Genomic DNA, 23,216 nt, shown 5'->3' with positions numbered 1-23,216 from the left:
AAAATTACTTTAACAATCCTCAATTCTCTAGTCAAAAATAGTCCATCGAGCAACGACTAAATAAAAAATAATCATCAGTAATCATCGCCGCTACCTAGCGGATACACTCCAATAATCATCGCCTCCATCTGGCGGATACTCTCAAATGTACGTGAAACAGAACAATCTCAAACAACACCAACACTAATCGCAACAGCTCTAATTCATTGCTCGACAGTATCACTACTATTGTCATCAATATCAATTTACGGGAAAATTATCTGATAAAAAAAAATATCTTTGGTCATATGTGATAATAATCATTATAGGACATCTCAAAATAAATAGCATACTGACTTAATAATGCCAATTTTACTCATATCCTCATATGAACACAGTACATCAACGGGAATTCATTTTTAACAAAACAACACCAGTCCTTCGGTGCATAGCCAGTCCTTCGGCAGATACCAGACCCTCGTCAGAAGTAACCATCTCAGCCGCGTAAGTGCTACTCCTCGCAAAGAGCATTCTGCACATAAAAAGCAGACCACTTGCACCTCTTACATGCTCCGGCACTTCTGATGCGGTCACTAAACAATACCCAGTCCATCGGGCGTGCCTTCAGTCCATCGAAAGCAAAATAGTAGTGCCCAGTCCATCGGGCGTGCCTTCAGTCCATCGAAAGCAAAACAGTATTGCCCAGTCCATCGGGCTTGCCTTCAGTCCATCGAAAGCATGACAGTATTGCCCAGTCCATCGGGCGTACTTTCAGTCCTTCGAAAGTACAAGCTTTCAGTCCGTCGAAAGCAAAACCATGTTAAGAGTGAATTCCAAAAAGAAAATAGAAACAGGCTTTTAAATCATGTTACTCAGAACCATTGGTACTATCAGCGTCAACTGATCGACTGAAAATGAACATTACTGATCAAAATCACTAAAGGTCGCTTTCTACTTTAGCTTTTAACAACAAAAACTCGCTCAACACTTCTATACAGAAGTAAAACGTTTCAAAATAATCCCAACGAAATGGGAACTGCTCACCAGATTAATAAAGCATGATGCACGCGACCAAGTCAAAGGTGGTGGTGGTGAAGTCCGACCCAAGCACGAAGGCTGATGCTTTCCGCCTTGCAGTTGCCGTTGCTGCGGCAGATGGCGAGATGCACGATGTAGTTTAACATAGCTGGGTGTTACTGAAATCATCATTTGCACGGTATTAGGTTTATCATGTAAGCAGGCTAAACTCAAAGGTTTATGAAATGCCCTAGTAGTGGACACTAAATACATGTTGCTACTTTTAAAAATCTCAGATTAAAATTTAAACTTCAATGAGTGTTCTATTTCATTCTATGAAAAAAGCAAACGTGTTCCAAAAATAAGTAACACTGTAAAATGGGCCAATACAAAAAGCGAAAGCTTATTAGTTACGTTCGACTGTTATGCTTCGCCATTACACTCAAAATAAAATTCACTAATAAACAATCAGAACGAAAACCTGTCCTTTTATTTCCAAATCTCCAGAACAGACGATACTGCACAGCTGCTTCTGTGTCACAGGCGTAATGGTGTCTGTAAGTTGGCTCAGCTCGGGCTGCAGGACACTGTAACATTAATTTTCATATGCGTAGCTCATGTTTCCATAGTCTGCACGATTTGTAAACTATCACGCCATTACGGGCAATAATTTGTTGTAATTTTATTAACTACTAAACGTTGCCACCCTAAGGATTGCATAATCCTATGCATTAGCAAATCAGCAGGATCAATTTCTAACGGTGCATTGATTTTCATAAAAAAATAATTTGAGGGTAGATGCACAAGTGAGCGATGAAATAATATCACTTCGCGACAGCCAATATCTGATTTAAATTAACAATATGGATTTCACATCAAAATAATCCAAGATCACTTAGATTTCAATGGATTATAAAAATTAATTGTATTTTCATGAAAAATCATTTATCGAGGGTAGATTCGCAAGTGAGCTATGAAATAGTATCACGTCGTGATAGCCGATATTTGGTTGTAATTAACAAGATGGATTTCAAATCAAAATAACTCAAGATCGCTTCGATTTAAATGGATTACAAAAATTAATTACAATGAAACTTAACGATCCCAGAGATGACGTCACGTAACGACCGTTATGCTAGACTGCCTCAATCATAATTCACAATTTCACAATAATTCTCACTAAATAACAATGAATTACACTCACCTTTCAATCAAGGTTAGACACGTGAGCTTACCATTACCACGTGCCTAGATTATGGAATGTAGGTCACCAGAAATACACCACGCTCCCAGGTGGCTGTGTGAGCAATACATGATACCTTGACATCCCACTTGCTGATGTCGAATACCGACGGTCTTAAAGGCGGTGGGCGCGTGGGGTAGTATCTCGATGTATTACTTCACAGCTAAAGCAGTATGCTACCATTTCTACCAGTGCATGAAATAAATACTCGGACTCGTTAACCATACTAGTGCCTACCATATTTCAGTACTTAATGTAAAAAAAAGAAGTAATTGCTATTAGGAGGTTAACTGATTAAAAATAAAAATAAAATAAAAAGATCACATGAAACCGTTTAAATCTTTATTCAGCTCAAACTAGGCCGGCTACAACCCTAGACATCTGACCTAAGAAGATTTAGCCCTATATGGGACCGGCAACAAACTCAGAGGGACAAATCTTTTCAAAACAAGTTAAAACAACACATAACACATCCTTTCTTTATTTCACAAAAGTAAGCTACTAATGAAACATAAGAAACCAAAATAACACTTGAAATAAAACACTTAGCTAAATGGTTAAACAACGCTAGATTCTATAAGCTATCAGAATAATCCTTCAGGTATAAGCCTTCAGGAACGTAGCGAGTTAGGCACGAGGTTGGCTAACGAGTACGTCCGATCTCTAGCGCGGTCCGATCAAGAAGAACTACCAGCGGCGGAGCCACCCTGCTCCCGCTTCAAGTCAAGTTGGCAAACCTGCTCGACCAGTCTACCAACATAACGACAAAATGCCACTCGTGCCTACGCTCACTCGAGAGAAACCTCTCGACGTTCCAAAGCCTTCTACCTGTCATTTTAGTTCAACAACACGCCAATAGATAGCGTTACTCTCTACGCAACTTTATTTCAACAATGCGCCAACAGACGGCGTTACTCTTTGCGCAACTTTATTTATTTCATTACAACCAAATAATACGTAGCTCAACATTTCTTATCGATTTTATACAGGCGTCTAAAATAATGAACTATAACGCTGCAATAAGTCTTTCTGGTGTCAGGCTCCGACATATATATATATATATATATATATATATATATATATATATATATATATATATATATAATAAATAAATATAATATATTTTTATAGTTGGGTCAGAAACACGAGCTGTTTCAATCATAATATGCCGAAAAAAAGTGTGCCGAGGTTTTTATTGTTCCATGACCATTTTTCATAGACTTTGTATGACGGTAACGGAATAGAAGAAACGAAGAAATCATGAACATTTTGGGACACTTTTTTTCTCCTTTAGGATCGAAAGGGCTCGTGATTCTGAGTGGAAATAACAAAAAATCCCAAATTTGAAAAAAATGTGTAGGTAGTGTACAACTTAAAATAGCCAAATAAAATAGCCCAAGTAAGTGTACGTACGTTTAAATAAAGGTTACTTTAGACTGGTTTGCACTAGAACTCACCTGAATCCGTACAACCAATAGCAATAGTTCGGTATTTACAGCAGATCGACACTGCGGTCACATTCGGCGGTGTGTGACATGTGACAAAACTGTCACGCAACGGTGGCACGCACCTTTGTCACGGCTTTTAAAAATGGGGGCCATGAAACGAGCGGTTTTGGTAAGGCGCAAGCGGAGTGTTATATAAGTTACGAAGCGGGCAAAAATAGTTTGCAAATGGTTAATGGTGCTCCCAAATTGGCTGTTATAAAATGTTATACCTATACATATAACGTCGTGTGACAGGGACAACATACTTAAACACTATCAGTATTATCATGTTGTCCTTGCCATACGATGTTATATAACATTTTATATGAGCCAGTGTGGGAGCACCAAAAACGGAGGATTAAAAAGTCGCGTACAATAAAAGAAATTGGTGTGTATGCAATGATTTAGCAAAAACTAACATCATTGTTTCTACCTATATTAGGTACCTACGTACACGGGACATGGGGGACATGGCGGGTTAATAATATTAGACTGTGAAATAAGTATTCCCGGAGTCATATACTATACTCTGTATCTTTAGGTATGTACTTAAATAAAAGTAAACAAATAATTTGTAAATTTTCGGGTAGTTATAACATTTATTGACTAACCAACCAAATACAAAACTACCTGGATCTGTCAGTGAACGACTCACTTTAACCTACATACATTATTTGATCGTGTAATGTTTTCATCTGCCCTCAACTGGCTTTACTTCAGCCATTTTGTCTTTTTCCCATCGTGGTATTAGACAAAGTAAATAAATATTTAAAATCTTGATTAACAGAAAGGTTTAGTTTCTTTATCTACGCACATATCATTACTGCTCTAAAATGCATTCAGAAACCGTAGGAAATGACCAGCATTATGACAACCAATTTTACTATGAGAACTTTTTTATCTGTGGTAGTAGGTAAAATTTGTACTTTAAAGTTATAACTTTACAGATTTTTGTAAGGTTATGAGTTTTAAATTTGGAACAGCTGTCAAAACTCAAGTGGGTGTCTATTCTAGTATCCATAGAAATTAAAACAATTATCGATACGAAACGTCAATTCGGTATATTTTTTTAATATAAACCGTACGACATTTGATCTCGAGTGGCATGAGAATAGGGACTTCATTCTTTTATCTATGAATTAAAAAAAAACTACGGATGCGTGACATTTGTGAAAAAAGTTTTCATTTACCGCCATTTGACTTACAGTTTCATCTTTTAATTAGTTTTAGGTTATAAAATTGATTTGATAGTTGTTTTTAAACAAACTTTAAGCAAAAGTATCGTGTAAAATGAGTGATAAAAAGATATTTAGGAGCTGCCACCTCTCAAATCTGCGAGTTAAGTCAGACAGCAACGATGGATGTCGGTTGAAATATGAGGTTAGTGAATATATAATAGAATGTAATAATATGTGTGTAGATAAAGTAGTGTATGTAACTGTACATAATAAGGCATTAAAACACTCGTGTGATCCTTTTAAGAAACTCACTTCGTTCGTTTCTTAAACCCACACTCGTATTTTAATGCCTTTCATTATGTAGCAGTCACATAAACTACTATTTCAAGTGTACTTGACCCTTCCACTCATCTGTCCTTTAACATCATTACCTACCCAAACTATTATGATATTATAAAATTAAAAGCATTAAAACATCCCAAAAGATATTCTATTTCTCTTATTTTATGGCCCCACACATAACTACCCTCGCAACAATCGGCTCAGCAGCATCCCCGTAATGGGCGGTAGTGGGTTAAAAAAACATATTCACACGAATTCTTTACGTTCTTGTGGGAATTTTTTTTTGGGTCAAGTGGGAAGCGTTCATAATTTGTGAGGCTGGGAATTGATGGTTTGAGAAAGTTTTGGTGACAATTTTTGTCTCTTTGTAATTTTGGTAAGCTAGATAATATTTGTTTTTAATAGGCCTAGGGTATTTGACTGTATTTACAATAAGTAATTTTGCACCATGCAAGAAATAAAGCACCAGAAGATTAATAGAGACGCGTAGATAGCAGTAATTTTTAGGGTTCCGTACCCAAAGGGTAAAACGGGACCCTATTACTAAGACTTCGCTGTCCGTCCGTCCGTCCGTCCGTCCGTCTGTCACCAGGCTGTATCTCACGAACCGTGATAGACAGTTGAAATTTTCACAGATGATGTATTTCTGTTGCCGCTATAACAACAAATACTAAAAACGGAATAAAATAAAGATTTAAATGGGGCTCCCATACAACAAACGTGATTTTTGACCAAAGTTAAGCAACGTCGGGAGTGGTCAGTATTTGGATGGGTGACCGTTTTTGTTTTTGCTTTTTTTTGTTTTTTTTTGCATTATGGTACGGAACCCTTCGTGCGCGAGTCCGACTCGCACTTGCCCGGTTTTTAGACACTATTTCTATTTTATAACCCGTATAAACCAATAAAGAGTAGGTACCTATGTAATTGGATTGTGACGTCAAATGTTTCATATAAATTCCATAGTAGCAAAATCGTTTTGACAGTTCAAAACAAGAAACTGATTTGACTAGTAGTCAAATACTCTATAGAAAGGTATTAAAAAAACTTAAAAAGATAAACGGGTTATAAAATGTAACCTGTTTTCAACCGCTACGCTTTTATTTATTTTTCTTAATAAAATTAAAATAAATCATTATATCCAAGGTCACATGTAAAATCTTTTCACACTAAAATCCGATAGATCCGCTTAGTCGTCGGTTCTTTTCCCACGGGACATGGGTTCGGTTCCCGGGCGAACGCGGCTCGGCGCGTGCGTTCCGGAACCAAATAGAGGGGTAGTCAAGTGTGTGTAACACTACTAAATAGGTACTTAATTCAGGCGGTTGGTCAGTTAGTTACGGTGTGGTTTTCTAGAAGAAGTTAGTTTAGGTTGAAGTTAAAATATGTACCTAGTTGAATTCATTAATTTTTACTACTTATCGTAATAATAATTAGATAAACCAACCGTCTGGATGATTAGGTAAACTGTGGTAAACCAAATGAATTATGATTCAGTGTCTTATTTACCTCTACGCTAAACCATAAAACTAGGAAAACATTTTTGAGAATATGAATTGTTATACATCCTGTTTCAACGTTTTTATCAGAAGGTTGTTGAATGTTTTCGATTTTTTTAACATGCACAAATACAAATTTAAACATAGGATTTCATAGATCCGTTGTAACGAATTCATCCTTTTTAATACCTACACCCTGGGCCTTTTTTTGTTTGGCATCAAAATTATTAGTACTAACTTTTTAATAATTGTTAAGTTTCATTTCCTATGCCTCATTAAGTGTTCTATCACAAAATTCCTTAAATATAGGTTATTAAAGATGTATAAAAAGGGGTCATTAAAACAGCTACCTGCTCTCGAACCGAAATCGACCCTATTACCCTAAACCAAATTATCTCACGGAACCAGGAATCCCACGGTTATGGTAGTTTCCCACCAAAAGGTCGTGTGAATTAGAAAAAAAAATGTATAACTGTCTTAGGACGCAAGGGGACGCAATAAATATGTAAATGCAAAATGGAAATATACTCAAGCTGGTGGTGATATTTATATACTTTCATAAACTTCTAGGTAACTAAATATTTAGATTACCTGGAATAGAATAGATAAACTTAGGCACTTTTTAGTTATACTAAAATTACAAGTTCCTTGAATGTGCATTAGGTAGGTAAAGCTTATATCGTCGGGTGACAAGCAAAAGTCACTAAGTACTATCAAAAAATTTAAGTAACAATGCACTTTATTACACTTGTAACACGGTTCATTGTCCAATAATTTCAATGGTGTTAGTTAGTAACTTTTGCTTGTCACCCGATGATATTTTGTTCTTATAATTGCCAGTGCTTATCAACGCATAGCTGCTGTAAATGCAACTGGAAAAGTAATTGAATTAAATAATTTAATCTTGCTTTCTGCCATGCATCGCTTCGTATTTATAATCGTTCAATCCTAAAACTCCCGCTAACCGAAACTCCCACGGTCCCGGTATTTTCCCACCGCACTGCGTGTGAATTTGTCAAAACCTTCCCGTTCCCAGGACTTAAACCCGTGAGACATTTAAGCCAAACATTTAAAAAGGTAACAAGTTCCAATGATACTTATGCACTTAAGCTCTTTCGTTGTTGAGTTGCGGGCGCGTGCCGTGGTAAGTGGTAAATAATTGGTTATTAGATTGTATAACTGCACCCTTTTGAATAATAGGATATTAATACTATTATCAGCAATGTTAGTTTCCTTTTTAGGGAATATTTTCATATAACAATTAATGGAAAGCAATGGGTAAAAGTTTGTTAGGTTATTAGGCTTCCATTACCATTACCCTTGTGCCGCCGACTTTAAAGTGCGCCAATGTTTATTTTTAGGGTTCCGTACTTCAAAAGGAAAAAAACAGAACCCTTATAGGAACACTCGTGCGTTTGTCTGTCTGTCCGACCATCCCCTTCGCCCCTTTATCTCCGAAACTATTTATAAATAGTTATTGACCTATATGACACGAAAACCTATTAGAAATGTGCAGTCAAGCGTAAGGCGGACTTAATTACTTAGTTAATGATCCGTCCCCTACGGTTTTTTAAAGACATTTTATTCACATTTCACATAAAAAAATACATTGTTTTAAATTGAGTTAATTACCTACGGAACGCGAGTCCGACTCGCACTTGACCGATTTTTTAGGGAATATATTTCTTACCTTTGGTATAACAATTAATGGAAAGCAATTAAAAAAGTTTTTAGTCAAATAGGCTTCCCTTACCCTTGTGCTGCCGACTATTACGCAGTGCCACAATGTTTATTTTTATATGTGAGTGTGTACAGTCCTGCAATAATAAATGTTACACAATGAAGCCGCAAAAATATCTGACACGATTTTCTTTGTAGAGTCATAAGAGCGTGTCACATATTTTTGCGGCCTTCGAAGGGTAACAATAATATTGCAGGTCTCTCTTCTTCCTGGGGTTATCCCGGCATTTTGCCACGGCTCATGGGAGCCTGGGGTCCGCTTGACAACTAATTCCATGATTTGACGTAGGCACTAGTTTTTACGAAAGCGAATGCCATCTGACCTTCCAACCCAGAGGGGAAACTAGGCGTTATGGGATTACACCCATCCTTTCCTTTCATCCTTTCCTTTTCTTTTCTTTTTCCTACTTTAATGTAAAATGACATGTAATATGAATTATTATTAATAAACGAATATGAATATGAATATTAGTCCGGTTTCCTCACGATGTTTTCCTTCACCGAAAAGCGACTGGCAAATATCAAATGATATTTCGTACATAAGTTCCGAAAAACTCATTGGTACGAGCCGGGGTTTGAACCCGCGACCTCCGGATTGAAAGTCGCACGCTCTTACCGCTAGGCCACCAGCGCTTCCAATAATATTGCAAGTGACTGTACGTACCTACATATGTATATTTACTTTTACATTAAGTATTAAGTTTTTCAATGAAATGATACCTGTTTTCCGATTTCTTGTTTTGCCCTATAGCCATGACATAATTTTATTAACGCATTTTTTTTATAAAAGTTATACAAAATGAACTTCTTCACTTTGAATTGTAAATTCCATTTCATTTAAAAATATTTAATGTAAAGTAAACCATTTCCTTCTGAAGTAGTTTCTTTCTTTTTTGATCCATTTGAAGAGCGTATGTTTTATGAACTGAAGCTTTCAGGCTTAGTGTAGCCCTTTGAACGTTTTTCATTTGCATTATTCCTTTTACACTCTCCTGAGCTACTTAGGTACCGAGCATTAAAATGATCTTAAAAATTATAAACTTAAAATTTGGAATATTTTTGATATTTCACAGACACCTGTAAATTTACGGAACCCGCCGTGTGCGAGTACAACTTGCACTTGGCCGTTTTTAGGGTTCCGTACCCAAAGGGTAAAACGGGACCCTATTACTAAGACTTCGCTGTCCGTCCGTCCGTCCGTCCGTCTGTCACCAGGCTGTATCTCACGAACCGTGATAGCTAGACAGCTGAAATTTTCACAGATGATGTATTTCTGTTGCCGCTATAACAACAAATACTAAAAACAGAATAAAATAAAGATTTAAATGGGGCTCCCATACAACAAACGTGATTTTTGACCAAAGTTAAGAAATGTCGGGAGTGGTCAGTACTTGGATGGGAAACCGTTTTTTTTTTGGTTTTTTTTGCATTATGGTACGGAACCCTTCGTGCGCTAGTCCGACTCCCACTTGCCCGGTTTTTTTTTTCTTTTAAAAGTGGGTAGTTATATTACCGCAGTAAAACACATAATTAAAATACTTCGTATGCGAAGCCATATATGGCGGATATGATATTTAACTCTATTGACAGCTATTATAGTTCAAATTTCAACAAATATTTTTTTATTACATGCAGTAAGGGGTTAAGATGGCTTACCTACTACCATAACCGAGCGACTACCACCAGGCGTGGCTCACTCCGCGATTTCGTCGCTTTGCAACAGGTAGCACCAGCTACAGGTACATCCATCCACACCAATTTTGGTGGTTAGCCATAAGCCGCGCGTGGCGCTGTCGCCATCTAGCGGCCATATCTGCCCAGATCGTAACAGATAATTTTGTTAGAGAGTGAGTATTTTGTACCTAGTACCAAAGAGAATAGATAGTATAGAGGGGTCCTGTCATATTAAATTGTATAGTCACCGTAAAATTACTGCCATCTATCGACACACGACTAAAACTCAAAATAAACACGTACCTATACAGTTATCAAAAAAAATTCTATATGTGGATAAATTATTTTATTATTTTTATATCATTTTTACCCATGTTCACTCCCTGATATCTATGTGTTAAAATTGTTAAATATGAAACGGGGTCGTCACACCATCTAGCCGAGCATAGGCCAAAGGTGTGTGCGCCATCTATCCGAGGATGGCTTTCTCTTGATTTCCGGGGCACGTTTTTTTCTTAGATTTTATTCATCTTATACTTAAGTTATATATGTCTTTGCTAGTACTATTATTTATTCTGTGCTACCACATATATCCTTATGAGTCCCGGAGGATATGTTAATTTCACTACTATTACATGTTTCAGCTGTGCCTGACATCGTAACGATGTACCTTAGAGTAAACGTTGCCCATTAGTTACAATATAGCCTAAGTGACTTAGAAAAAGCATGTCGCTTACGCCTTTTTAAAGAAAAGAAGAATCTAACTTATTACGGGGAGGTGGCCTAAGTTCATAGGAAGAAACAAGTCTCTTATGCCTCTTTTGAGAGAGGGGAAAATAAAAGCAATATACACACTAACATTTCTTGCATGCGTTGGAGTTTCTATACAAAATCAAGGGATGCATTTTCGCCATGTGATTGAAGTCTTGTCACTCTTAGGCAACCTCAAATTTTGTTTTGCTGTTTTTATGATTTTAAATATTTACTCATGACATTAACAGCGCCATCTATCTGATCCTTTATGCACCTCTTAGAACCCTAGCTTATCCAAATCGATATTACATATCTAACAAGGGTACGTAGTTCCAGAGACAGTCCATAGGTGTGGACGCTGTAATTAATTATAATAAATTTATGTACTCTCTCATCACTTTCCGAATTTACGCTATAAGAAGCACACGCTGTTTTGTCTCCAACTCCCATCAAGATCCTCCGACCTCCGCCCACGTGCCATCAGACATTTTGATTTTGATTTGGAGGAACGAAAAAAAGGTTTAATTATAATATAGTATGGAAATACGGATGATGATACACGTTGTATGAAGGGAGTTATATATCATTATAATTCTCATTACCATTAGTTTCTGAATACACCCTCATGCATGTAGCCGCCGGCAACATTGTGCACACCCCCTTAACTTTAACGGTTATTTCCTGCCCTTTAAGACCGTTAAGTGTTAACTTGCGAACGTAATGTGGTAATAATCCATTAGGATACATCATCGTTTGTGTTTTAGTTTAGAAGCTATCAGAGGGCCTACCGCGAACCACGTTCGACGTGTTGCCCCTCTGTCGCACTTGTAAATTTGTACGTAAGTGCGACAGGGAGGCAACACGTCAAACGTGGTTCGCGGTAGGCCCTCAGTACTTCAGTAGGGATTGCGGGTTAGAAATAGATTAACGAGTCCTAATGGGGTATATGAATCAGTTTGATGGAGACATTAAGCATTTGTAATCATGAACTTACATGCACATAAGTAACTGATAATGTGTCAACCTTATTGTAAAGGCTTAAGGTCGTCTAACGGTCAGTTAAAATATTGCTTGTTAACTGGTAGGTACTGTCAGCGTCAATAGTAGCAGATGAAACAACGCGCCAAAAGTATATACCACCACTTTCGCGCTTGTCATCTCATATATGGGTTCAGGGCACCGAATACATCGATACCATATTCACCCATTATAGGATGACATTCTTACACAGATTGACTAAGTCCCACAGTAAGCTCAAGAAGGCTTGTGTTGTGGGTACCTACTCAGACAACGATATATTAATATTTAAAAATGTACTTAAATACATAAAAAACAACCATGACTCAGGAACAAATATCTGTGTCATCAGACAAATAAATGCCCTTACTGGGATTCGAACCCAGGACCATCAGCTTCACAGGCAGGGTCACTACCCAATAGACCAGACTGGTCGTCGAAACTGATGGTGGTCGTAAGGACTCTTTGTTTAGCTTACATTACCAGATACGCACTTTTTATAACCATACGGCCATGTTCAAGCTTGTACAAATAGAAAATATTTGTAGGAGCTTGAACTTTTACAAATCATCTTAAGTTTAGAATAGACTCTGAATATTTGACTTGTACGCTTTGGAGAGTACATTAGACAACCTGTAGTAAATCCCAATTCCGTTAAATTTTCCTCCTTCATCCTCCACTATATTTTGGGTCTCAATTTGCCCTCTCGAATACATTTCACGCGCCAAAGTTTCTTAGCGGCGCCTCCGCACATCAATAAAGGCCTCTCAACCTAATGTTGAAGAGATAAAGTTGCATTTTCTTTAGCAGGGAACTGAAATTTTTCGAGTATGTTATATGCCTCGAAGTGAGAAATTTCATTTGAGACGATTTTGCGATTTCTTTTACATGTTCCCTTGGGTGTTGGCCGTTGATTTATCTCCAAGAATATTTTCTTTTTTTTGTGTGTAGGTATTCAAAAAATTTGTTTTCTGTTACGCACTTTATGAGATGTTCTTTGAAAGTGTAATGTTCTCTGCGATGCGTGTTTTATTATAAGATTTGATGTGCCATTTTGTTTCGGGACTTTGATTGGCATGCTTGTTCATTTTTAACTGTCTTTCAAAGGGACGTCAATTCTAATAGGTGTATGTTTTAGGCGTTATTTGAAAACTATGTCATTTGTAGGGTTCCGTACCGAAAGGGTCAAAACTAAGGGTAAATTGTAGAGACTCCACTGTCCGTCTGTCTGTCTGTCACCAGGCTGTATCTCATGAACCGTTATAGCTAGACAGTTGAGATTTTCCCAGATGATCTATTTCTGTTACCGCTATAGGGCATTTTCACTTAGCTGTGAAAAAAAAAAAACTTAGCTGTGCACCTTTAACGGCCGGTTAGCAATCGTTACAAAACTAACGGTCAATGTCAAATCCCATACATTTTGTCAGGAATGTAACGGTTAGATGTTACTGAAACACGACTTAAGTCGCGCTTTAAAGTACAAGTTAAATGAAAATGCCCTTTAACAACAAATACTAAAAACAAAATATAATAAATATTTGAGTGGGGCTGATGGTTAGATTTTAACGTCGCCCATGGGTACAATCGACGTCAAAGATATGTTTACACTTTTACACCTTACCCCTTTGTAATAAGGTGAAAAATGTAAACATGTCTTTGACGTCGACTGTACCTACAACATAATTTAAGGTTATTTTCTCTAAGTTCTAGACTTACAATTTTTCACCTAAGATGTGTGTGTCGCTTTATTTATAAAGCGAAACACACACATCGAAAACGAGGCAAAACAAAACACATAATAAATAGGTACAAGGAACAAGGAAGGCCTCTTTCCTATAAATCCTGTAAACCCCCTAGAATTTTCATACCCCCGTATCTTACCCCGCGCCGGGATAATCACCCATAAATGTCTGCCAACTTATTAAACTAGCTCTTTAACAGGTCCCTTAACCACTATTATAGCACTAGCCAATAAACCAATAACTTTCTGCGGTCTTACAACGGCTTTATACAACACAACAGCATTATACTTTTATACAAACTTAAAAAACACCCTGTAAAATATAAAAACGCTCTTATTTATAAAGCTGTAGCGATTAGTTTTCAACTATTGGAATTTAATCGGCAGTAGAGTTGTTTTTGTCGAACAGAGGACGCATTGGCCTCTCGGGGGTAGTATTGCCTCATAGTTCATAGTGAGACCGCAGGTTTCATAGTTGTTGTTTTATATTGAAAAATATGATGCATCGAGTGAAGTAGTAGTTGGTATTTTATGGTGTTATTTAATGCATGAGAGATGGCACCAGCGTTGTAGCAAGACCCTTTATAAGTTTTGAAAAACTTACAGCGACGTAATCTGACTTCTTTTTAAATTGATTGGCTAGTTTTTTTAATGAACATACACACATAACCAGTACCGTCTTTAATACCATAAGGGCACACGGGGCCCGTGCCCAGGGCCATCCTCAGGGGGGCACGAAGGACAGACAGTAACAGTACATTTGACTATGATTACCCATAATACTTCTAATTATTATCTTATATGAATCTCCTTAGTAGAAAAATGTTACTTTAATTATCTTTCTTTACTTTTCAAAAGGGCCCAAATGCTTATGTGCCCAGGGGCCCTAACATAGTTTAATTAAGACGGCCCTGCACATAGTTAACTACTTATACTGCAAAACGTAATTCAAGACCAAAAAAAGTAAGAAAATGTTGCCACTGCAATAATTTATTTGTAAAATAGTAAATTCATTTTGATAAATAATCACGCTAAGGTAATTTATTCATTAGTAATTTTACTCCTACTATTTAAAAAAGTACTTTTATTTACTTATTTGTACATAAATACAAGACGCGCTAGTAAAAAAGTGGCAACATTTCTTACTTTTTTTGGTCTTGAATTACGTTTTGCAGTTTAGTTGTTTTACCATACGTTCAGTACCTATAATTAAAATCATCATAACCACCTCAAGTCTTAGAAACATCGTAATTTATAGAAATACTTCGCAAAATTTCCTTCATGTCGTTATTTATAGTTCAAAAGGGCAATGAAAATAGGCCTCTGATTTTGAGGTTCATTCGTTCTTTGAAATATTATGCCCGAGAGAGATTCTTCTCACATTTTGTTTACTCATTCCTAGATTACTCCCTGGTTAGGTACGAAGAAACCAGCGGGTAAGAAAACTTTTGAAATTTTGGATATGATTTGCGTTTTCTCTGGGGACGCCCTTGAGTTTGCCTTGGACGCACAGTGATTCAACGGCCTATTCGTTATTCAAAAATTAATAATTCAAATGAAAACGGTTCATTTTTCCATTCAGACGGACATGTTTTTCTTTTTATTGCTCTTGCGTAATCAAAGTGACTTTCTCTTTGGTCGGTCCCTCAATGTCTGAGGATCGTGGTCAGTATCAAGGTTGCATCTGAAGCGGATGATCTGTCTCCACCGGTTTCTGTCCAACGCGTCTCTGACGACCATGTAGAAAGCAGAGGACGACGAGTCTTTTACTTGATCGGTTCATCTTATTGGTGAACGACCGCGTGATCTCCTGCCTTCGGTGTATCCACAATCAGTTTTTCCAAACTTTCGTCGCCTCTGCGCACTGTATGTCCGAAATATGACAGTATGCGCTGTTGGCTTAATGGTGGATAGACTTTTTTTCACTAGGAGCTGGGTTAGGATTGATGCATTAGTACGTCTTGCTGTCCAAGGTATTCGCAACATTCGTCACCAGCACATGAGATCTAGTTCGGATATAGATATTATAGAGTTTTTCGCTACTGTAAAAATAATTTCCATTTTCGTTCAGATATGAAAATCATTTTCGGAATCTAAATGAATTATTGTATTAATTGTAGCTCTAGCGTTGTATGATGGTCTTTATGACTTATGACAGTTCATATTTATAATTATGAGCTGTCTCACGTTGAATGTTTGCAGATTTTTTTTTGGAAGTCTAGCACATTTTTTTAATCCAAAAGAGACTAGAAGGAACTGTCATAGGGATCATTATTCAACGCGAGATATACAGCTAGGTAACAAGCGTCCTTAAATTAGTGTGGACCTTTTTAATGAATTGTCTTTTGTCCTATAGGTATATACAGGGGTCGTACAAAAAGTGCGGATGACGTCAAACCACTTATAGGATGATTTCAAATAGTATTTTTGATTTTCATAAACAATTATCACTTATCATGTATCAACCTCTTTATTAAACGATATCGCCACTTGAAATGAGTAAGTACGTTTTTGACTGACACATTGTCAATCAGATGAATAATAAATTGACTTCGTTATTGTTTAGCTATTGTATCTTCACGATTATATTTAGCTAAAATTTATATTTACTAATGTATAAGAAAACGCTCTAAATGTCATCTTTACTCGAATATTGTGGCAATTTTCCGTTTTTGGAGGTACGTGACACGGAAGTTTAAATACAAACTCAAACATCATCCTGTGTGCAAGATTACGTCATTTTTACGTCATCCGCACTTTTTGTCCGACCCCTGTTATATACGTCGTCAGTTTAATAAAAAGAATGAAATGTGAGATTTTTCAGGCCTAAGGGACGTACATACTAACACACAGTTTGATTACGTCCGGGCATTCGGGGAATTTCGCCAATTCGCAAACAGAACGGCTGACTTGACAAGATTTATGACGTGATTTAAAAAATCGTGACCAGTTGTGAATATATTCGTCTTTTATTTCAACGTTTGTATTTCACTGCACATATTATATGGAGAGTCAAAGAATTTCAAAAATCCAGATATAGAGATCTAATTAAAAATACCAATAGTTGGTGTTTGGTGTTTGGACTTTTGTCATTGATACCTATTCCGTTTTTTCAATGATAATCCTATTTGAATCATTTAACTTAGAAGATTCTGAGCTGTTCTAAATGGTTAGGAAGGGTCTTTTCTATTGTTTCCCATAAAGTTTTAGTACGTATTCTTTGTCCGCATTTTCGTTAGTCATAATTTGTATTTTCTTAGATATGCGTAGCTATTCAGGGTTGACATAAAAAATCCTATTAACCTTACGATAGGATAACCTTACGAAAATCCTGAAAAGTTAACGGTTTCAGAATTATTATGACTAATGATAATCTGACAATCATTATGACTTTCAATAATTATATCAAACAAAGGGATACGTGGTTGGATAATGTTAATCAGAATAGATTTGGAAAACGTAATTACCTACCGATTGCACAGTTAATAAATCGATTAATGTTTTATCAAATACCAAAGTGCATTAATTTCAAGATAACACTATCAGATAAACAATAAACGTAGGTAATGGCAACTACGTAAATAATTTACGGTGGTCTTCACATCGAATAAAGCTTGAACACGCCAAAACGTGGGCACACATTTTTGCTTATACATTTTGGAAAGGGTGGTTAAATTTTATTACTTTACTTAAATTAAAATCGCTATAGTATGAGGAATATATGATACCACAATAGTTGTCAATTGTATGATTCGTTTTCATGATAACGAGCTTTAAACAATAACTGAGCGAAATCACTTTGCACCAATAGAATTGGAAAAGTCGATTAGGCTAAAGAACCTTGTGAAAATGTTAATATATCGAGGATCGATTAGTTTTTGTGTTTTTGAAATGTTGCGGAGACGTCAATGAATGGAAAGACAACCAGAAAGCAGAATAACACGAGATACAAATGAGAAAAAAAAAGAAACTAGGAAAATACAGCGTTCTTACATAAAGACCGAAACCAAATTTTTCTTATGTTGCAAAAAACGTACAAATATCTCAAATTTATGTACAAAAAGAGAAGTCAAGTTAAATTAAGAGCTAGCAAGAGCTTATCTGCTCCCAAAATAGTGGTGCTAAATGAAATTTGTATGCAAAATGTAGGATATTAAAACGTTTGATCATTTTTAACGTATTTGAGCGTGTTAGGTGTTAGACGATGGTTCTATAGAAATACATAGGTACTTCAAGCAATACACAAAATAAAAAGTTTGACTTGTATGAGTTGCTAATACATTCCCGAAGATTGCAAGATAAAAATAATGCTAAGTATCCCCATTATTTATTGGTTGAGCCAGCTACTTGTGATTGCATCAAGCGACGCCGTTAATTGATTCGCATAAGGGACATTGACTATAGAAATGTATGCAAGAAACATTTGCGAAAATGACCTAAACCTATTTTAAAGAAGCCACAGCTCACAGTTACTATTTTGGTAGCATTCATCGTGTTGTCATTACACTATAACAGTGACGAAGGGGTATTAACATGATGGACATGCTGACAATGCCAAAAGGGTACTTTTGGCGGATGGTAATAAATGAAGGCGGATGGCAATGGACTGGGCCCATATCAATGAATATTTGAAAAAGACACCCGTTAAAGTTATATTATCAACTTATCCGCAAATAACTCTGGCTTGGACTACTTAAGCATACAGTAATCATGTCGTGCAAAGTGCCTGTGTCCTGATGGTCATCACGAAGTCTGTGACATGTCAAATCCTGAGGCTGAAATGATAGTCTAGTATATTAGCATGATAAACTATAATCTTTTCAATTATATTCAATATATATTTCGCTCCATTAGACCTTTATTTTCTATTTATTTGTAATTTTATGTGCCCACGTTTTGGCGTGTTCAAGCTTTACGGAAGAGCGGGGCATCGCTATAGTTCGTTTTCTTGAGAGAAGGTAAGCGATCTTAACATGTCTTATAATTGAAAAACGCTTTTTTAAAATCAGGAATAACTATTACTTATGAAAGCCGAAGAATATAAATGATCGTGATCGATGATTCATAATTGTTACATATTTGCCGTAATTTATTTTTAAAAAATGTTTTTCAATTTAAAAAGCACATCAAGATTGTTTACCTTATTTCTAATGTCTGTCATGCTAACACCGGGGTGACGTGCGTATCCGCATCAGTGTGATAACCGCGTATTTGTGTTATTATCATTATCAAGTACGTATTAATCGTATTATATATGAGCAAACGTACCTATCTTGTTCCTATTATTATAATGTAGATTAGGTATATAATGACGGAATTAGCCACATTGATCTTATCCTAGGAGTTCATAATAACACAACTTATCTTAGATAACCAACAATTAGGTATAAATATCCGTATTATATTACGACATTTATACATGCGTGTCAAACAAATATGATTTATTTTTATTATACAGATGTACCTAGTGGCCCTAGCGTATAATTGTTTTTTAGGGTTCCGTACCCAAAGGGTAAAACGGGACCCTATTACTAAGACTTCGCTGTCCGTCCGTCCGTCCGTCCGTCCGTCCGTCCGTCCGTCCGTCCGTCCGTCTGTCACCAGGCTGTATCTCACAAACCGTGATAGCTAGACAGTTGAAATTTTCACAGATGATGTATTTCTGTTGCCGCTATAACAACAAATACTAAAAACAGAATAAAATAAAGATTTAAATGGGGCTCCCATACAACAAACGTGATTTTTGACCAAAGTTAAGCAACGTCGGGAGGGGTCAGTACTTGGATGGGTGACCGTATTATTTGCTTTTTTTTTTTGCTTTATGGTACGGAACCCTTCGTGCGCGAGTCAGACTCGCACTTGCCCGGTTTTCATCGTATTTTCTTGGAATTGTTCGTATTTGTCATGCTACTTCAGTCAACCCCAGCACTTTTTGTAGGTCCTGAGACAGATTGAAATAGCAAGACACGTTCGTACGTTTCCGTGAAAACACGATGGAAAATAATTATGCACTGCCTACATGACCTACATCTGTATCTGTTTGGCAGTAGGTTGTTTACCTATTCAATGGCAAAAGCAGGTATTTATCTCGAGTTACCGCTTTTTGCAAAGTACCTTTTGTTCATGATGCTAAATGAAGTTGTAATCTGTAAGTGTTATTTTTTATTCCTGGATACCTATATTGACACATTTTGATTTTTTTCGTGTAATTCAATACACAAACGGCTAAGAGGTAGGTTATTCCTATGTATAGAATATATTTTTTATAACAAGTTCTTTAATATTTGTTAATCTATTAAATCGAACTCTGCAGAAAATAACTTTAATAAAAATAATACAGCAATTTAATATCTTTTAACAATACATACATATATAACAAAAATACTTAAGACTTCAAAATATTCTCACGTAATATTTATTTGAAGAGAAACAATTCAGTCTTTTTCAAAAACAGAACCGGCTATAATTTTAGTAATAATAAAATAATTTATTTAAACAGCAATAAGTCCAAACTCAAAAGCAGTATCAATAATACCCAAGATCCTTTCTCTTAATTTAACAATAGTCGATACATCCAATAATGAGGAGTTCATCTGCGCTATTGTGTCTTCCACCATCTTCTCTTTATCACCAGTCATTTCTTTCATATCTATCACATCTTTAGATTCCCTTACTAACATAGACGCGAGCATCACGCCAAGACTAACCATCAGTTTCCCATATCGTCGAAGGTCTGCGTCGAGTTGGTCTTTGGGAAATACGCGGTTGGCTTTAAAACCATAAAGGTTTAGTGAGTCGTCGAGAATTTCGTGGTAATAGTCGATCCATTCTTGGTAGTGCTTCAGTCTGGTGGCGTGGTCTGTGCAGTTGAATATAAGGTATAGAAGATCGCCAGCGGGGTTGCCTTCCCTTGACAGCTGGTAATCGATCATTACGTCATTAACTGGCTTGCCGTCCTGGAATGATAGATTTTTAAATGATATAGCATCGTGACCAAATTCTTAAATAAAAGTCTTCTAAATCGTCCCTAACTGTAATATTTTATTATATAATATTTCAAGAAAAGTTTATCCTAAAGTAACACCTGTGTAATAATATAATAATAGTTAAAAAAAATTTTGGCTTAATTTAGTCATGAAGATTTAATTGAAAACATATTAGAGTTGGAAAATCAAAATCGAAACAGACTTTTCTTGGTTCAACTCTTTGTATATGTTGCTCGAATTTTGAATATTAAAATGTTTAAGCAAGATTAATCATAGTTCTTCCTATTAACGATGCAAACAAAAATAAAAGAACTTACCTCAAGTCGGAACAAGAAATTGTTATTCCAACAGTCACCTTGCAGGATTACAGAATATTTTGAACCCTTTTCGTAACTTTGCATTTTCTTAGCAATTGGAGCAATCTGTGTCATCGACCCTCTTAATGCGTTCTTGTGCTTGTCGCTTACATCATACATCATTTTGAGAAGATCATTCTCGCCCTTTTCAAAAAACTGATGTGCTTCTGGCTCATTACCTATAATTGCCCACATATTTAACAGTCTGTTTGAATAACTTTCATATATTTCCGGTTCAGAATCTTTGAACACATAAGAGAGTGAATGGTATTTGGCCAAATCTTTAACGACTAAACGAACACTTTCATTGGTTAAGGGTTTCATTCTGTCGAGCATCTCAAAGCCTGCCTCGTTTAAATCTTCAAGCAGAATTAATTCGTACGGTTCTTCGGTCACAACTCCGTAGCAAGCGGGAAATCTTACTTTTTCATCTTCAGTGACACCGGCTGCGTTTTGAATTTCATTCAGCTTAGGCAAAACTAGATTGTACATAACGATTTCGTTATTGAATAGAATCATTGTTTTCATCATTAGTCTTAATTGTTCGGCTACAGGTGCAACTTTTCCGATCATCTTAAATGTAGTTCCATTTTCCGCTTCGTATATGAATCTCTTCACGTGTGCAATGTAATTATCCCCTTTTTTACCCACTTGTTCTACAACAATTTTTCCTCTTGTGAATCCCTTTTCCTGAAGAACATTTTCAACTAGTTTTATTTGAGGGTCAGCTAGGATTTCAGTATCGCCTTCAAATGTGAATTGCGCCATTTTCCTCTACTCTTTGAGCACGTCTAAACTAAAAATTACTTCACAACGCCTTTTAATATGCTTAGTGATAAAATATCAAAAATAATTTGTTTTTGTAGGTAATTAAGATAAATAGGTAACGATAACGTTGAGGGTTATCTACAACAAATAAATATAATTATGTTACCAAGTTCTCATAATTAGGCAAGTCACCTAATAGTGCCTAAGTACCTAATTGTTATTAAAACAAAATAATATGCATGTAATACGGAATTAGAAAACTTTTGTATGACGGGTTTTTCTGTAACTAGTGGAAGAAAAGTTTATTAAGTATTTAATATTTATTCGAATTGGAGATTTATGTAACGCTTAAGAGAAAAACCTACGATTTGTGAGATTTTGGGGAAAGTTGCAAACAAAGGCCAATTTTTGTGTTTATAAAATGCAGTGCCAACGCCAACGCTTGTGACTTCCATTCGTTCCTTTAATAACTGTATTAAAACTTATACTTAAACAGAACGTAACTATAATATAGTATCCTTAATTATTATGATATAGCGGTTTATTGATCATAATCTTAAAGCATCAATTAATGTCAATGCCATACGATAAATAAACTAATCAAAAGTAAATAACCAATAAGGTGTATTCGGGTAATTTCGAATGTCGGATAATTCCGAAATTCAGATGAAAATAACCCAAAGTTCAATTATCCGACAGTTTTCGACATTTGGAATTACCCGAATACACCTAAATTAGAACCACATGAAAAATGATTATAAACATAATACACTAAGCTTATTAGGTGTCGAATAAGCTTATTGTGCCTGGAAAAGAAAAAAAGGAGCCACTTTGAAAAACTATGCTTTGAAATGGTGAATTAGCAAGAGAGATTAGTTGAAGATGTCAATATTTCTTTAAACGAAAAATATTTATTTACTGAACAACATTTTTTAAGGTGGATGTCTAGGGATGGGATGCCGATTATCAGCCAAAAGATGGCGTCACTGTGCACGAATTGTGGATTTTCACTATTTCTCCCAAAATACAAAGTTTCATAAGATGTGTTGATATGTCCGAAAACTATAAAAAATACTACATCCAAATCGAGACATGTTCAACTCAACATTGTCTCATTTCGTTATTATCGGAATCCAACTGCAAAATATTGCAATTTCTTGCATTCACGCACACTTACGTACTTAAAGTCACCTTAAAGTCAGTGTCAAATGTCAGCAGATTCGTAATGTTACAGTAAAGTAACCTAGAGGGCGCAGCGGATGAAATGTTTATTGTTGAAAAAAGATTGGAAATTAAATAATAAATTCTTGTTTGAGCAACGATGAAGAATTACAAGGCATTCAGAAGCAACTAATGTTTTCGACCATCAACTGTCATGTGCTCGTGGCACCCGTAGCCTCTATTTTGAAAAAAATCAGATTGTAGCTAAGATACATGGT

At 36.1% G+C, this 23,216-nt stretch overlaps 1 protein-coding gene across 1 annotated transcript; it reads right to left on the bottom strand.

Moving 5' to 3' along the window:
• Positions 1 to 20,096: 20,096 nt before the first annotated feature.
• LOC134670530 (uncharacterized) lies at positions 20,097 to 22,160 on the bottom strand. Its single transcript, XM_063528339.1, has 2 exons — positions 20,971 to 22,160; positions 20,097 to 20,623 (listed from the first exon to the last, which is right to left on the bottom strand). The coding sequence occupies exons 1-2, from the start codon at positions 21,775 to 21,777 to the stop codon at positions 20,159 to 20,161; spliced, it is 1,272 nt and encodes a 423-aa protein (XP_063384409.1). The 5' UTR covers positions 21,778 to 22,160; the 3' UTR covers positions 20,097 to 20,158.
• Between the last annotated feature and the right edge of the window lie 1,056 nt (positions 22,161 to 23,216).

Source organism: Cydia fagiglandana, chromosome 14 (assembly GCF_963556715.1).
Source record: "Cydia fagiglandana chromosome 14, ilCydFagi1.1, whole genome shotgun sequence".
Lineage (NCBI taxonomy): Eukaryota > Metazoa > Arthropoda > Insecta > Lepidoptera > Tortricidae > Cydia > Cydia fagiglandana.
This window is presented reverse-complemented; position numbering and strand designations above follow the sequence as displayed.

Coding starts and splice junctions, on each gene's coding strand:
- LOC134670530 (XM_063528339.1), bottom strand. CDS start 21,777: ATGGCGCAATTCACATTTGAAGGCGATACTGAAATCCTAGCTGACCCT. Junction 20,624..20,970: donor ATTTCTTGTTCCGACTTGAG/GTAAGTTCTTTT, acceptor CTATCATTCCAG/GACGGCAAGCCAGTTAATGA.